The sequence below is a fragment of the Boleophthalmus pectinirostris genome, unplaced genomic scaffold, assembly GCF_026225935.1.
Source record: "Boleophthalmus pectinirostris isolate CB_2022bp ecotype Guang Dong unplaced genomic scaffold, ASM2622593v1 HiC_scaffold_3, whole genome shotgun sequence".
Classification (NCBI taxonomy): Eukaryota; Metazoa; Chordata; class Actinopteri; order Gobiiformes; family Gobiidae; genus Boleophthalmus; species Boleophthalmus pectinirostris.
The window spans coordinates 34212104-34229389 of NW_026571299.1; the positions used below are offsets into that span (position 1 = coordinate 34212104).

General features: G+C 41.6%; 3 protein-coding genes across 3 annotated transcripts; 1 reads left to right on the plus strand and 2 right to left on the minus strand.

Moving 5' to 3' along the window:
* Positions 1-2382: 2382 nt before the first annotated feature.
* kbtbd12 (kelch repeat and BTB (POZ) domain containing 12) lies at positions 2383-5188 on the minus strand. The gene is given in 7 exon segments (XM_020934174.2): positions 2383-3000; positions 3069-3266; positions 3346-3496; positions 3562-3832; positions 3896-4656; positions 4658-5009; positions 5114-5188. Coding segments are annotated over 6 exon segments (1863 nt in total). The 5' UTR covers positions 4970-5009; positions 5114-5188; the 3' UTR covers positions 2383-2830.
* A 1672-nt stretch (positions 5189-6860) lies between these two features.
* Positions 6861-11198, plus strand: slc26a6l (solute carrier family 26 member 6, like). The gene is made up of 19 exons (XM_020934255.2): positions 6861-7012; positions 7084-7223; positions 7371-7481; positions 7647-7822; positions 7884-8048; positions 8133-8285; positions 8536-8618; positions 8718-8865; positions 8956-9069; positions 9163-9240; positions 9316-9411; positions 9484-9590; positions 9679-9748; positions 9824-9916; positions 9984-10094; positions 10286-10723; positions 10802-10856; positions 10933-11078; positions 11162-11198. Exons 1-19 carry the CDS (start codon positions 6861-6863, stop codon positions 11186-11188), a joined length of 2463 nt encoding a protein of 820 aa, XP_020789914.2. The 3' UTR covers positions 11189-11198.
* Positions 11199-11769: 571 nt separating this feature from the next.
* Positions 11770-14405, minus strand: p4htmb (prolyl 4-hydroxylase, transmembrane b). Its single transcript, XM_020934256.1, has 9 exons — positions 14076-14405; positions 13882-13963; positions 13317-13507; positions 13135-13231; positions 12867-13029; positions 12608-12793; positions 12358-12448; positions 12066-12189; positions 11770-11987 (listed from the first exon to the last, which is right to left on the minus strand). Exons 1-9 carry the CDS (start codon positions 14403-14405, stop codon positions 11770-11772), a joined length of 1482 nt encoding a protein of 493 aa, XP_020789915.1.
* Between the last annotated feature and the right edge of the window lie 2881 nt (positions 14406-17286).

Below are 17286 nucleotides of genomic sequence, written 5' to 3' on the forward strand. Positions count from 1 at the left end.
ATTTATGTTCTACAACAAATAGTTGTGAAGATTGAAGAGACTCAGATAGAAAGAGAACAGTATTGGCAGGTAACTGAATCAATAAAATTGATAATGAATCTATTCACTGTGCACTGTATTTGTTCACTGACAATGTCTTTTGGTTATACTTTATCTTCTGTATACATAATTTATCAAATGTGTGTTTCAGAGAGAGAGAAAATGAATCACATGAGGAATTTGACAGAGATGATGACTGTCCCAACTGGAAACAGGTGCATACATTAAGATAGACTTTATGTCACAGAAACTGTTAAAAAAGGAAGTCCTTTCTAGATTTGCAAAGCTTATGTGCATAGTGGCTGCACAAATTTAAACTTTTTGTTTAATAGGACCATTAACGCCATTGGACACTCTGTAACAGATTCACAGTTTTTCCTTGGGTCTCAGTTTTGGCCTGAAAATTCTGCATCTCAGTCACTCAGTTTGTCTTCCTGGAACTCGACACAATCTCAGGAGGTAAGCACAAAGTTGCATTAATGCAACTAATTAACCTTAATTGTATTTTAGATGCTAACTACGGTACTCAAAGCAGCTTATTCCTCTAACATTTCAGTCTGATCAATGCATTTACTAGTCTTCTATTTGTCCCCCTCTGCGCATAACCTATGTAAACACGTTTTTATATTGTTTGGACAAATACACTTCTATACACATTTTTGCCTTGTTAAAGAAAACAGATTTACTCCATAACAGTAGATTATGGCATGCGATGCCATCCCATTACTCTTCAGTATGGAGATGGTATTGCACATATATGCCATAGACAGGCCTTATCATTTAAAATGGCATGAGCACAATTAGGTTACTCAACTGATTTTTTTTTATCAGGAAAGTGATCCAACCCTGCTACGTGCTTATCAAAGTAAACCTCTTCTGTTTGGTGAAACTAAAGATAAAAGCAAACTTTTTAGCCTCCTGGACAAATTTGAACAAGACAAGAAGAACAGTAAGGAAAATTCTAACAGGTACTTACTGTTTCTGTAGATTCATATCTGAAACTTTAAGCAGATTAAGTCTTGGTAACTGAAATAAGTTAAATGCATGCTTCTTTTTAGTGAAGCTTTAGCCAGTGAGTGTGTACATATTCGAGAAACTCTTAACAAAGTAAGTGTTAAAAAAAAGTGTAAAATCTTTTTAAATCTATTGTCAGATATTTATGTATGTACAATATTTTCAGATTCAAGACCTTGCTACTGCTACAGAGAAAAATATTGCAGTCTTTGAAAAGACTGAAAATGTTGTTTCAACATGTAAGTTGATTGCCATATTTACCCTCTAGATGGCAATGTTGTACAAAAAGCAAATGTTGGTCTGGGGCTGTTGATAAAAACTATGTAACCTTTTCAGTGAAGAATAACCTATCAAGCCTCCAAAATGACATTACCCTGCAGCTTCAGACATTACTGAACAGAGTAAATTCTCTACAAGAGACAGTGACAGGATTAGAAAGCAAGATGGAAAAGGTCTGTATATAACTAGGGCAGAGACATATATATATATATATATATATATATATATATATATATATATATATATATATATATATATATATATATATATATATAGATAGATAGATAGATAGATAGATAGATAGATAGATATAGATAGATATAGATATATAGATAGATATATAGATATAGATAATTGTAATTATTGGTTTGTAATTCCATGTTTTCTATGTTTAGACCACCACAGATATTAGCTGCTCTGTGCTAAGCTTAATGACCAACGTGGATGGCCTAAAAAAGGACAAAAAAACAGAACAAGATATGCTTGAAAAGGCCCTTAAGCTTCTGAGTGTTTTAGTGTCCAAGGATTCACCCAAACACAGCCCAGTGACAGTAATGGACAGCTTCATTCAGACGTCACCAAGCCTCACGCACTCTTTAACTGGAAGTTTGCAGGAAAACCAGCTCAAGCAACGACAGCCTGATACAGTGTGTAAAGCAGATGCACGTAAGGAGAACAGAGGATGTGTGGGAAAGAGGAAACCCAAAAGACTCTCTGTAAGACATAAAAGGCGCCCTCTAGTGATAGCTCAGAACCACAAGCCTGAGGTGCTTCAAGAAAACAGCCCCTCCCTCCTGAATGGTAACAAGTTGTCTCTCTCTGAGTGTCACAACAAAAATGGGAGCAAGAGTTTCATCACTCCCCTGAGCTGCTGGTCCCAGGACAGCAACAGCTCAGCCTGCCTGAATGGGATCGACCCCATCCTGGACAGGGCAGAGGCCTCAGCACAGCCTGGAGGCCTGTGGCAGTTGTTTGAATTGGACTTTTAATGGATGAATATAGACACCATAATCAAAGTTATGTTTTTTATTCTTTATTATATTTAGTTGTTATTATTTATTATATTATTTGAGTAGGATTTAATGTTTAGGTGAAAGAAAATTTTGTAAAATAATCCATTGTAAATAGCCTTTCCTAGACAGTGATCTGATTTACTGGAAATATGAATTACTTTATTTGTATTCATTTATAACATTTCTGGGGTACAATTAAAAGGTATATACAATCCAATAAAAAAAAGTTAAAATATTATAGATTACTTTATCCATGTATGCAGGTTTGTCTAAATGTGTAATAAAATAAGGTCATGATCTTCTAAGAGCTAGTATGGTGTATATTTATCACTGTACAAACTCATATTAAACCTGTATATTTACATCTCACTTTAAAGTGTATTGCAGATCATTTTTTGCACATAACCCTGATTACATGCCCATGAGCGTCGGACTTGCTTTTAGCTTCAAACTCTGCCACTACACTCTGAAATGTGACTAAAGAGTCATTGTTTAATTAGGTCTGCTGGTGGGGACATGAGGCCTCTTGGGTTGAGCTTTGCTACGAGGCACACGTCATAGTTGTCGTGCATTAGAGTGTGGCGAGCCACCACTGTCCAGCGCTGATCCTTCGGATCTAACTCCAGAATGTCCTTTGTTATGTTATCATGACGATCTAAATGGAGATAATGACATGGGAATTATTAAACACATAATACATGTTATACATTAACTGGTTATTACCTGCTCCTCTGTAATATCCACAGATAAAAATTTTGCCTCCCACCACTCCTGCATTTGAAGCATTGGTGCGCAGTGAAAGTTGGGGACATGGAAGTTGAGGTCCCTCTTTCCAGAAGTCTCCATCTGGATTATATATCTCCACAGCATCAAGGCAGTGACGAGACTGACCTCGGTCTAGACCTTCACACCCTATGCCTCCTGTAGATACAAAAGAATAGGTAAAGCAATACAACTTCAAAGAATTTTATTTACCACTTATCTATTTCTAGTGTCTTACCCATCACATATATTTCCCCATTGAGTACCACAGCAGCACAGCGATACTTTGAGTACTTCATAGGAGCTAGTTCAGTCCATCTGTTTGTGTTTGGGTCATATTCCAGGAGGCGGTTACTGAGGCGGTCAGGCTCATCATCCAGACGATATGACTGGACAGTAAAATGAAAGTAAAGCATGGGCATTATGTATCAAAATAATATTTTATATTTAAAACCTGTGGAGTTCGGCCACCCATGACATAAAGACGATCATTCATTTTGACCACACTGTGATAGGCCAAAGGAAAGGGCAAAGGAGCTGCACTGCGCCAAGGGCCTCCCTGCAGGGACCAGCGCTGCACACAGTTAGTGATAAGATACTGGTTCTTCAACTTCATTAATCCACCCACTAGATACAGAGTGTCCCCTAGCGAAGCTAAACCATAGGAATCACGGTACTCTGCAGATGTCATCTGCTCCCAGCTTCCTTGCGCCTCAACTTTGTATCTAAAAGAATACATTATCAGTAGCTGTAACATTATGTAATTTGCAAATATTTGAGGCACATACCTGAAAATGTCAACATTTATGTCTTTTTTCCGGGCCATCTTGCGGGCATTTGCTTCTCCTGACACAATAATGATATTTTGTTCTGTCACAACCCCAGCACCAACGTGTCCCAGAGCATCTCCATAGCTAGGTGAGGTCATATAATAAATTCGACCTGTAGATGGAGCAAAGCAAAAACTGCGCTCGCAGTAGTTGCCATATCTTGACCTTATCCCATCACTGTCATTTCCCACACAAAGCAGCAGGTCTGTGGTCTCCATGCCATACCTCAACTTCATTTTTCGTGGTGCAGCACATGGATGCATTTCTCCGACATCCAAAGCCATATTCAACATCTCTAGACATTCAGCATCAGCCAGCAGAGCTGTGTTGCTTCTCATACTTTCTCTTAAATAATCTGCATTTATGAGAGGCAGTCGCACTTTCCTCAGCAGCTCTGGAAGGTGTCGAGCACGTAACTCCTCATCCAGCAGACTCCCATGGTTCACCCAGCGAAGGACAACATCTAAGATAGTTTCTTCTCTGGAAACATTGAGATCATCTGATGAGATGAGTTTGACGAGCTGATGGGCCTCCAGCTCAACGACCTCGTCATTTTGACATACTTCAACAAAGTGTTGCTTCAGGTAATGATATGCGTGGTCAGCCAGTTCCTCTGCACCAAGGTCACGAGCAAAGTAATACACACCAAGGCAGTTGGACGCGTCCATGTTCTCTGTCATGTGCTGCCTACAGCGATTAAAAACATCATCCATCTGTAACAAAAAAGGAGGCGACAGCAATGCCTTGTACATTGTCGTTAGTGAGAGGCAGATCAGCACAGTACATGTAGTTTAGGAGAAGAGCCAGGCTATCTGCTGGCGTGTCCCTCAGGAAGATCTCTCTGTTGTGGCACTCTCGAAGGCCACATGTAAACATGACACGAAAGTATGGGCTGAATGCTGAAAGCACAACCCTGTGGCAAGGGAAGCTGATGCCTTCAGCCACCAACACAACATCTGTCAGATGTTCAGTCTCCCGCATCCTCTTCAGCTGGTCCATCAGCACCACGCCATGCTTGAATGTGAGATCCATAGTGCTCACAGCTTAAGAATCAGAACTGAAGCAATGTCCGCTATGGGAATGGGGGAGGGGGGAGGGTTATAAAAAAAAAACACTGAGTTAGCACAGCAAAGTTTGACAACAATATTTCTAAATATGAGCCTTGAAAAAACGAACCTTTTTCAAATTTTTGTTTTGCAAAAAGATGTTTGTTGAAACAAAGACAAAGTAAATAGAAAAAAGTAATTTCTCGTATTACACGTATTAATTTAAAACATTTCACATTTAAACCTTACCAACCTTTAGTGTGAAGATTTAACTTTAATCCACAGTATTTAGATCTTCAGATGAGAAAAAACATTTGGGTATTCATCGGCTTTTTCTTGTTTTTGTTGCTGCGTGCTGTACTCCTTAGTTAAGTTACTGAGCAAATGCTGTAGCCAAAGATATGTGCCCCCTCTGCCTCTGTGCCCTCTGAGCTACAGTCCAAAAATAGACAGTGTTTTGGCAGAGACTCTTTTGGGGTCACAAGGATTCAAGAGAAATGTTGCCTTATAAACAAATAATAATAATTTGTTTAAAATCAGATCAAATAAGGTTTTCCTATTATTTTCACCTGCTATGACTTTTGGTGTCTTGTTGTACTAGTGGTCAGCCATGTGCAGGAGGCAATGGTATGGATGCAACAGCTCCCTGCTCAGAGTCAGATTTCATCAGCTCGGTTTTAAAGTGACCAAGTACCTAGTGGCTATATTCAACATTAGTGCTCTCTGAATTAGTGACGTGACATTTGTGAACTAGCTGGCTCTCTTGAACAGTTCCTTAGCATGACCTGTTGGAATCAGATATAATTTTGAAAAGAGCCCGAACTTTTTTCTGATTTGTATGCAATTTTACACTAATAATAATAAAAATAACAACAACAACAACAACAATAATAACAATAATGCATCAGTCTGATATCGTGCTTTTCTGGGCACTCAAAGAAGCTTTACAGAGCATTATTCATTCAATCCACACTCAGTGGTGGTAAGCTACTATTGTAGCCACAGCTGCCCTGGGGCAGACTGATGTAATTGAGGCTGCCAATCTGTGCCATTGGCCCCTCCAACCACCACCATCACACTTGCACACACTGATTAATTAGCACAGAAGCAGAGTAGGCAACCGAATTGAAAACTTTGTGCACATTTTGATTATGCGTAGTTTCAAAAGGTAAACGCATTGTCACGCTCAGTTTGATTTATTTTAAACAAGTCTTAGCCTTGATCATTTCTCTCTTGTGATTAGTTTGTTATTAAAATGAGTTCTCACATCAGCTTTTGTATGTAATTAACTGTAAAAATAGCCAATCTGTTGAACAGCTCTTTGACATGAACAGATTCAAAAGATTCAGATCGCATAAAAGAGCTGAAAGTCACATCACTACTCTGAATTAATATTGGCCATGCTGTTATTTCAAGATCAAGTATTCTAGATATGTAGTATTTTAGATATAGTAAAACCTCTTCATTTGAAAATATAGCACCTTTCAAGATACACTGCATTGTTTATTCACTCCCTGATGGTAAGCTATAGCCACAGCAGCCTTTGAGTACAGTGATGGAAGACAGGCTGCCAATTTGCGCCACTGACTCCTCTGACCTCCTTGGTCCAAGCGGGAACTGATCTTCCGACTTTCTGTTTGGGGGACCACTGCTCTAATCATTGAGCGAGTACTACTTTCCATTACTGAGCAAAGTCAAAGAATGTTTCATGGTTCATTAGTTTTGGTGGGCAATGGAACAGCAAAAGCAGGGGAAATGATCCTTTTCCCTCTAAAGGAATTTCTCCCGTCAGTCTCTTTTTCTAACACTTCCTAACAAAGTTAATCATTAAAGATATGGCGGTATATATGTCGCCATGCAAAAACTACTAGCCCATAATGGGATTTCACATCATGGATTCACATAAGTTTGGTAAATACAGAGTTGAAAGACAGGTGTTGAATGAGGAAAGACTAGAGGAGGTTGCATACAGAAAAAGCTACTATGAAACTCATCCTCCATTTAGCAATAAACTGAAAGATTCTTTACGGTAAGATGACCTAATTTTTTAAAATTTTGTCTCCTGTTTTTATTTTAAATATTTTAATGTGATATTTTCAGATGTTCACTCCCAAGATTAAAGAGATGGGCCCTGAGCAAGTTCCCTGTGTTATATTGGCTACCCAAGTACTCACTGTGGGACTATGGTATGCCAGATCTAATCTCTGGCATCAGTGTTGGTATCATGCACTTGCCGCAAGGTATGCCTTTTTTTTTTTCCTTTTTTTTTTTTTTTTTTTTTTTGAGTAATATAATTTTAGTGTCTTTTAACAGTTTGAATGTTATCTGTACAACAGAAATATAATTTTGGCTATTGAAATAAATTAACTTTCTATGACATCCTGTAGGTATGGCTTATGCCTTGTTAGCCTCCTTGCCTCCTGTTTTTGGTCTCTACAGTTCACTCTATCCACCACTGATCTACTTATTTTTTGGAACATCACGCCATATTTCCATAGGTAACTGACAATAACCACATTGTTGGGGGTTGATGTTATGTTTATATAAGTATAGCCTATAACCATCAGACTACCACGAAACTGTATAACTGTTACTCATTATAGACATGTTCAAAATACGATCAAATTATGATTAAATTGCTACACATATCACATTTTTAACAGGAACATTCACTGTGCTGAGTATAATGGTTGGAAGTGTAACAGAAACACTTGCTCCAGACACTGCATTTTTGATAAATAATGGGACAAATATCACAACAGAAGTCAATATCACAGCCCGAGACTTGTATCGTGTTCAAGTGGCAGCTGCTACCACAGTCCTTGGCGGACTCATTCAGGTCTGTATAAGAATGTTGATTCCTCAGGCATATGTAATGGATACTACCTGCGTATTTGTAGATGATGCTTGGGATGGTAAAGTTTGGCTTTGTTGGAACTTATCTGGCTGAACCACTGGTGCGGGCCTATACAACTGCTGCTGCAGTTCATGCTGTGATTGGGCAAATAAAATACATCTTTGGAATATCACCAACACGATTCAGTGGGCCACTGTCACTTGTATATGTGAGTAATATAGAATATAATTTAGCCCTGTTTGTTTTTCTATAATGTAAATTAATTATGGTAAAATACTTCTTTTTTTTTCAGACATTTGGTCATATATGCGCCCTGCTCCCTGAGACTCATTTGCCAACCCTAGTGGTCAGTGCTGTGTCTATAGTGTGTCTTGTTGTAGCGAAGGAGCTCAATGCCTTCCTTCGCCCGAAGCTGCCAGTGCCGATTCCAGTGGAGCTTATTATGGTCAGTTCACACAGAGACACATTTTTATTTAACTTTTTTTTAATGTTACTGCAGTACTTCTTCTGTACAACATGCTGACATTGGGACCAAAAATGCATGAACACAGTGGAAACAGACCGCTGACTCAGCATTAGTGCAGTGCTTCTCACAGCAACATTTTGTGATTAATAATTACATCCATATTACTCATTTAAACAACTAAGTCATTACTTACTGATTAACTACTAACAAGGTCAGTGTTCTTTTTTAGATTGTGAGTGCAACAGTGATATCTTCCTATTCACATCTGAGCAGCAACTACACAATTTCAGTTGTTGGAGAAATACCGAGTGGGTGAGAACATCTTTTTTTACAAATACAAAAGTTACCAAAAAATATACACTTTTGTTGTGCTGAATGTGTGATTAACTGTGTCATATATTTTTGTTTTAGTCTTAGTCCTCCATGTGTACCAGATGTGAACCTGTTTAGACAGGTCATTGGTGATGCATTTGCATTAGCCATTGTTGGTTATGCCATTTCAATTTCACTTGGAAAAACATTTGCACTGAAACATGGATACAAGGTGGATAGCAATCAGGTAAACTTAAATGAGCATATTTAACTTGTGATGTTATTTTTTATTTTTATTTTTTATTTACTAGCTTTATAAATGTTTTCCTTGTTATAGGAGCTGCTGGCACTAGGACTGTGTAATATGGTTGGAGGTTTTTTTGAGTGCTTTGCTGTTTGTCCGTCTATGTCCAGAAGTCTTATACAGGAAAGCACTGGTGGAAAAACACAGGTATAAATGCCAATCACAGTGTCACCTTGCAACATATCAATCAATCTGTTTTTTTTTTTGTGTGTGTGTGTGTGTGTGTGTGTGATTTTGAAGATTGCTAGTTTGGCTTCAGCTGTGATTGTATTGGTTACTATAATGAAGCTTGGTCCTTTGTTCCAGGAACTCCCAAAGGTAATCGACTGAATGACATTTCTTTGATTATGTCTTTGTTTGTTCATACAATCATGAAAAATGTGCCTGTTGTAGGCAGTCCTTGCATCTATTGTGCTCGTTAATCTCAAGAGTATGTTCAAACAGTTGTTTGACATTGTGATTCTGTGGAAAAGAAGCAAAATTGACCTGGTGAATAGAAAATACATTAACACATGTACAAAACTGCAGAATGTGAACTCACACATTACTCCTTTTGTCTAGTTGATATGGTTGGTCACTTTGATATCAACTCTGCTCCTTAACCTGGACATGGGCCTTGCAGCATCTATTGCATTTGCTCTTCTTAGCATCATTGTCAGAACTCAAATGTAAGCATATATTACAGCCTAGTATTATCAGCAACAGTAGTATTGCAATATTGTTTTAAAATGTGCTTTTCATTTTTCCTTTACTAAGGCCAACATATTCTGTTTTGGGAAACATTCGGGGTACTGATGTGTATGTGGATATAGAAACCCATAAACAGGTAAGATGCTGTGCATCCATTAATATAACACAATTTCTGCACTGTTTCTTTAAAAAGTATAACATTTATTTTTAGGCAAGAGAGATCCCTGGTATTACAATATTCCACTCATCTGCTACTGTCTATTTTGCTAATGCTGATTTATACCTTGAAGCTCTGAAAGACAAGGTTTGTTCAGAAATTTCAGATTTTTTGTTAAAGTAAAGTTTTTAGAAAGACGTGTGTATTATACTAGAGTGGACTTGACATCAGTAAAATGATCATCTATAAGAGGAGACAGGAGGCTAAACAAAGGCGCAGAGAAAGGAGGGCAGAAAGACGAGCGAAACGGCAAGCCAAAAAAGAGGTAGAGACATGTATAATTTACCATTTCATTTTCTTAAATGTGCCTTGAACTTAACCTCCATGGTTTTTTTTTTGTTCTATATAATGTTTATAATTGTACTTTTTGCATGCATAGTAATAGTCAGCTACTGCACTGTATAAAGCCAAACAGAGCATTTAATCTCTGAATCATCTCCTTCACTGATTACTCAGAAGAGACAAGCCCAGAGGGCATCTGAGCAGCTGGCTGGTGCCCCTGTGTTTTCTGTGGAGGAAGAGGCTGGACAATGGATGGACATGGGCTTGGAAAACATTAGTGTAGGAGACAATGAAGAACAGAAGATTACAAAAAGAGAAAATGGCACTGTGTTTGTAATGCCAACCACTCCAAGGACTCCAGACGGTCAGTGCAGATGGGAGTACCTAAAGGGAGAAGCGGATCCAGAAAACATAAGCTTAAGCTGGCTATCTGAGCTGCCAGATGGGGACACCACAACCCTGGGATCCAGCAGTGAGGACACACTGAGTCAGGACCTGGAGAGGGTGTCACTGGGGTCTCTGGGAAAGTGGACATGGGATATCCACTCCATTATTTTAGACCTGTCCACAGCTAACTTCATTGATACAGTGGCTATGAAAACAATTCAAAATGTAAGTGTTTCATTTTAGAGAGATGACAGCAAATTTTGTATGCTGTATGTATGTACACTCATTTAACTTTCCAAAAAGATTTTTCAAGATTTTAGCGAGATTGATGTGGATATCTACTTGGCTGGGTGTCAGAGTAAGTATCAACTATTTTGTGTTGTGTTATTCCAGCAATATACCCAATTCTTGGTGTAAAAATATTTTGCATCTAGCTTCTGTGGTGGAACAGTTGGAAAGAGGGTGCTTTTTCTCTGAATCCATAACAAAGAAGCACCTGTTTGCCACTGTTCATGATGCTGTACTTTTCTGTCTGAATCATCGCGGAGCAAGAACTTTCACTAGATACGAGCCATCTTTGGTGTGTAACTGAAGATAACGATTTTAATGACAGAAATATTCTCCTTCCTGGCTATACAAACTGAATGTTTTGTTTTATTTCAGGACATCTGCATCAGCACAAAGCTTTAAGCTGTTTGACAAGGAAATGCGAAAAATAATAGCTTTTTTTTTTTTTTCTAAAAAACGCTACACTGTTATGACCAATATATATATTATTTTACCTATTGTAAGAAAGTAACAAACCAGTATATACAACTTAATAATTTATCTTTTATTGGTATTTTTTTTTCTTTCAAAAATGAACATCATGATTGTATAAAAACTATACTTTAATGAAAAGACTTTTCTGCTTTATTATATATGATGACCAGCTTCCAGAAAAAAAAAAAGTTTCCCTCAAATGTAAAGATGAAAGACAATTGTAAGACAAGGCAACATGCATAGTCTATTTTAGAAAATGTTGCAATCATTTCTCAGTGCAAAGGTGCATGCAGGTTTCTCTGTGTCTCAAGTTCAAAAGTATTTAGTGCATCATTCCAAACTAATAAAATATAATTCCTCTCCTGACATACATTAATAAATAATACAAAGTACTTGCATAAACCTACTGTGATTCCTTTCCCTGAATTGTCTCTATATACTACCAGTTACTAATAACTGACAGTTAGCAATGTCATTGTGCACAGGAAAGTTGCAGTCTTTTATGTAGGCTACAAGTCTTGGTGGATATCAGAAATAGGAGTGTCAGAAGATACAACTGAACTGTCGTCATCACTGTGCTTCTGGTGCTGTGAGACCAGCTGCTGATACCGAGCCTGGCGCTGGTAATCTGGATCAATGTTGATCCATTTATTGGCAACCCACTTAGTGCCATGGGTGACCACACAGCCGCCATGGAGAGCATATTCATCCTGCTCCCCTACCCAGCCTGCAGGCACACATGGCATGATTCAATGATGTGTAAATAATTTTGAGTTATTGTAATGAGACCTATATCCAACCCTACCTTTTCCATCTGAGAGATAGTTGTACCAGAAAACAGCTGTCCCTTTTGTTGGCTTCACTCTTAGGTTACTCTTATCACAGTTCTTCCTGGTGTCCAGAAGATCTATATCATTCTGTATTAATGACTGAAACACAAAACAAGTATGCAATGTAGTTATTGATTTATGAACTTGCATGTACTGACAAACAGGTGAGTTATGACAGATAAGTGATCATGACATGCACAGTATGTACACACTGCTTTAGCTGGGAACTAGGAACAATCAGTCATCTCTTGCCCCACAATTACGCACCACTTCATCATAGGTCCTGTTGTCTGCCACAGGGAATGCGGTCTCCCCACCCCCTTCAACAGAGTTCAAGTAGAAGAGAACTGTGATGTACCTAAGTGTGCAACACAGATTTAAAGATTGACACACACATGTATGAGGCAAGCACACATACACACATGAAAACATGAATGTACATCTGATGAAAACAGTATTTCAACTGCAAACACTGTTAACTAGCACTTCAGATTTTTTCTGACTACTGTGGTCTTACCGGCATGATGTTTCAAAAGGAGTGGAGGTGTTTGCTGCTAGTCTGGTGTGCGTACAGGCTGTTTCAGGGTAGACTGGTCCACTGTCATGATGGGCGTGATAATGTCCGCCCTCTTCATAACGAACCACTTGTAAAGGCTCACTCAGGTCCACTAAGGCAGGTGGGAGCCGTGTTAGTTTGATTACTCTGTATAAAAACAAATATGGTCATTTGTATTATGGAGAAACTTGGTACTGTAGATTACCTGAATGTTTCTGACCTCTCTTTGATATCTTGAAGGACCTTGTGTGCTCCTTCGCCCTGGTAAAGCCATGTATGCCGGCTATTTCTCACAAGCTGACTTTTCTTGACCCCTTGTTGCTGCAGGAAGCGCTGGAAGGCATCACTACTCAGTAGTCTAAATTCCTCTATACTCAGCAAACCTAACACAACACACACAAAATATTACACTTATTCATTTTAATAAATAACGCATTTGTCACCCATTTAAAAAAAAACAAGTTATTAAGAGATTAATGAGATCATACCATCACCATTCTTGTCAACTTCTAGACCTGCATATATTTCCCTCAAAGTATCTGGTGTTAACCAAATACCATCCCTCACTCGGGAGTGTGTCAATATCTGTGACACACACACACACAAAAAGAAATAAATTAAATGAGTTTGAAAAAAAACTCCTGCTGACTACAGTCTAACATGTAAACACCTCAGTATGCTGCAACTGTCCATCCTGATTTATGTCCAGAAGGTTGAAGATCTCCTCTGGGCTAAGGTTTAGTTCCTTTACCAGTTCTTCATGGTCTCCTTGAACCATAAGCTGGCTTTCCATTAAACCTTTCAGTTGAGCCAGCTGCATTACAACTTGGCATTCATCCTCAGATAAAAAGTCTGAGATTTCTGTAGAGTTTAGATAAGAACACATTTTAGGCATGTAAAAAAATATTTAAAATATAAAATCAGTTTTAAAAAGTATTCATCTTAAAACGCATTTTACACAAACCTAGATCAAATGACAAACTTTTTGAAAACTCCTGGATGATTAAAGGGTATAGAGATAGAAAGTTAATACTAAACACTCTCCATTAAACCATCCTGTGGAATGTTCAAGACAAATTAAGAAGGAGAGGTCTGCCCCCCACCAGGCAGTTACAGGTTAGCTCTGTGAAAAGGCAAGGCCACTCTAAGTGTGGATTCGCGGCCTGGCCTTAAAGATAATGCTGATTCACATGTTGTACATATATAGGCTATATTTAATGTTCTGTGCATCTCACCAAATAGAAGAGGCTTCATACTAAGTGTCCGCATGAGATGATCTTGTCCACGTGTCAATGACACCTTCTGGACATGTCCAACCTAAAAACGTGTCAGAATTATCAGTGAAAGCTGAAGAAAAATAGTTCTAGTATAGCTTCAAAACTGTGTATTAAATCAACGCAACGATATCGATTTTTAAATCATTACTCACCCTTATACCCTCGATTCTTGGAAGTGAAAAATCACGTTGGTATTCAACTTTTGATGGCGTCTCTCTTGAGTTAATGCGCGAGTGGTCAGTGTCATGAGTGTCACGACTTTGGTTATCTTCTTCTTGTCCGCTGCTGTAGTGCACGTAGAATAACAGTGCTATTACATTAATTATGTATACGTGAAAAAACACCATTACAACCACAAAATAGGACCGAGAGCAAATGCTAGTTTTGTTGCACAGGCGCTCGGTCTGCGGGTTGAGTGGCAAGGTCGCGCTCCCCGATGTACCCGGTCCATCACCATCCTGGCTGCTCTGGGTGCCAGTCATTTTATTAGACAGTGTTGCAACGCAACTACAACTTCCCAGTTATAGAAGTCCATTCGATCATAAATCGATGGTATATCTCATCAAAGCACGTAGGGATCTACGCTGGCGTAGGGATCCTCTATATCCCGCAGTAAACGATGCTGCTCTGCTGCTGTCGTGCTGCGCATCCAATTTGCTCGCGCACACCGTGCACACAGACGTTGTACAGTGCATGTCAGGGCTTCGTGCAGAAACCACTGCACAGTGACTGCCGATGCTGTTGACTTTGCAGCATTCAGCCGAGGAGCAAAGCGCACTGCGCACCATGAAACTCATGTCACTTACACCTAAAAAATAGTCTGACCAAAGTGACGGACATGGTACAGTCAAATTCAAAAAACAGTTTTACAAAGATACAATATTCGTTTGGGTATTTTTTTAACAAACGCAAGAACAGCATATTACTACACCCAGTGCACTGCTGCCCTCCAGTGACCAAAAAATGTAATACCAATGAAGAGATGAAGGAAAAGGGGGAAAAAAGAGGAAGACAGACTCGTCGCATCCATTATTATAAGCAACGATTAGGATTCAGACAGTTGTTACCAGGGGATGAACATATGAACATGGCTTGAATATATATATATATATATATATATATATATATATATATATATATATATATATATATATATATATATATATATATGGTTTTAGTTCTGGTTTAGTCCTGGTTTAGACCTGGTTTTAGTTCTGGTTTTAGTTCTACTTGAACCGTCACCTTATCGTGGTGGAGGGGTTTGAGTGCCCGAATGATCCCAGGAGCTATGTTGTCGGGGGCTTCATGCCCCTATTAGGGTCTCCCAAGGCAAACAGGTCCGGGGGGACGGGTCAGACGAAGAACGGTTCAGAAGCCCCACATGATGAGCAACACACAGAGGCCAGTTACGTCGCCCGGATTGGCGTACCGGGGCCTCACCCTGGAGCCAGGCCTGGGGTGGGTGCTCGTCAGCGAGCGCCTGGTGGGCCTTCCCCCACGGGGCCCGGCCGGGCTTAACCCGAAGGAGCGACGTGGGGCCGCCCTTCCGTGGGCCCACCACCTGCGGGAGGAGCCATATGGGGCCGGTGCAGAGAGATCTGGGCGGCAGTCGACGGCGGGGGCCTCGGCGACCGGATCTCCGGACATGGAGACTAGCTCTGGGGACATGGAATGTCACCTCGCTGGGGGGGAAGGAGCCTGAGCTTGTGCGGGAGGTTGAGCGTTACCGATTAGATATAGTCGGCCTCACCTCCACACACAGTTTGGGCTCTGGAACCCAACTCCTTGACTCTGGACTCTCCATTTCTCTGGCGTTGGCCGCGGGGAGCGGCGGCGAGCTGGTCTGGGCCTGCTCATTGCCCCACAGCTCAGTCGCTGTGTGTTGGAGTTCACCCCGGTGAACGAGAGGGTCGCGTCCCTGCGCCTTCGGGTCGGGGACAGGTCTCTCACTGTGGTGTCGGCCTACGGGCCGAACAGCAGTGCTGAGTACCCGGCCTTCTTGGAGTCCCTGGCAGAGGGAGCTGAGCCGAATGAGCTCGATTTACCGGTCAGTCTTCGTTCCTACTCTCACCTATGGTCATGAGCTCTGGGTAGTGACCGAAAGGACGAGATCGCGGATACAAGCGTTTGAAATGAGTTTCCTCCGCAGGGTGGCTGGACGCTCCCTTAGAGATAGGGTGAGGAGCTCAGTCACACGGGAGGAGCTCGGAGTAGAGCCGCTGCTCCTGCACATCGAGAGGAGCCAGTTGAGGTGGCTCGGGCATCTGTTTCGGATGCCTCCTGGGCGCCTCCCTCGGGAGGTGTTCCGGGCATGTCCCACCGGGAGGAGGCCCCGGGGAAGACCCAAGACACGCTGGAGGGACTATGTCTCTCGGCTGGCCTGGGAACGCCTCGGGGTCCCCCCGGAGGAGCTGGAGGACGTGTCTGGGGTGGAGGAAGTCTGGGAGTCCCTGCTTAGACTGCTGCCCCCGCGACCCGGCCCCGGATAAGCGGACGAAAATGGATGGATGGATAAAATTGTATAGGTATTAAATTGAACCGTCACCTTATCGTGGTGGAGGGGTTTGAGTGCCCGAATGATCCCGGGAGCTATGTTGTCGGGGGCTTCATGCCCCTGGTAGGGTCACCCAAGGCAAACAGGTCCAGGGGGACGGGTCAGACGAAGAACGGTTCAGAAGCCCCTATGATGAGTGTACGAGCAAGGCCAGTTACGTCGCCCGGATTGGCGTCACCGGGGCCTCACCCTGGAGCCAGGCCTGGGGTGGGTGCTCGCCAGCGAGCACCTGGTGGCCGAGCCTCCCCCCACGGGGCTCGGCCGGGCTCAGCCCGAAGGAGCGACGTGGGGCCGTCCTCACGTGGGCCCACCACCCGCAGGAGGATCCATATGGGGCCGGTGCAGAGAGATCTGGGCAGCAGTCGACGGCGGGGGCCTCGGCGACCAGATCTCCGGACATGGAGACTAGCTCTGGGGACATGGAATGTCACCTCGCTGGGGGGGAAGGAGCCTGAGCTTGTGCGGGAGGTTGAGCGTTACCGACTAGATATAGTCGGCCTCACCTCCACGCACAGTTTGGGCTCTGGAACCCAACTCCTTGAGAGGGGCTGGACTCTCCATTTCTCTGGCGTTGGCCGCGGGGAGCGGCGGCGAGGCTGGTGTGGGCCTGCTCATTGCCCCACAGCTCAGTCGCTGTGTGTTGGAGTTCACCCCGGTGAACGAGAGGGTCGCGTCCCTGCGCCTTCGGGTCGGGGACAGGTCTCTCACTGTGGTGTCGGCCTACGGGCCGAACAGCAGTGCAGAGTACCCGGCCTTCTTGGAGTCCTTGGGAGGGGTACTAGACAGTGCACCGACCGGGGACTCCGTTG

Bases quoted from the DNA above. Each gene is read 5' to 3' on its own strand.
- p4htmb (XM_020934256.1), bottom strand. From the start codon at position 14,405: ATGACTGGCACCCAGAGCAGCCAGGATGGTGATGGACCGGGTACATCG. The intron at 13,030-13,134 runs GTATGATCTCAT...GTGTTGTGTTAG, and splicing joins AGTTGACAAGAATGGTGATG to GTTTGCTGAGTATAGAGGAA. The intron at 12,794-12,866 runs GTCAGAAACATT...GTTTTTATACAG, and splicing joins CTTCAAGATATCAAAGAGAG to AGTAATCAAACTAACACGGC.
- slc26a6l (XM_020934255.2), top strand. From the start codon at position 6,861: ATGGGATTTCACATCATGGATTCACATAAGTTTGGTAAATACAGAGTT. The intron at 7,013-7,083 runs GTAAGATGACCT...TGATATTTTCAG, and splicing joins AAACTGAAAGATTCTTTACG to ATGTTCACTCCCAAGATTAA. The intron at 11,079-11,161 runs GTGTGTAACTGA...GTTTTATTTCAG, and splicing joins CTAGATACGAGCCATCTTTG to GACATCTGCATCAGCACAAA.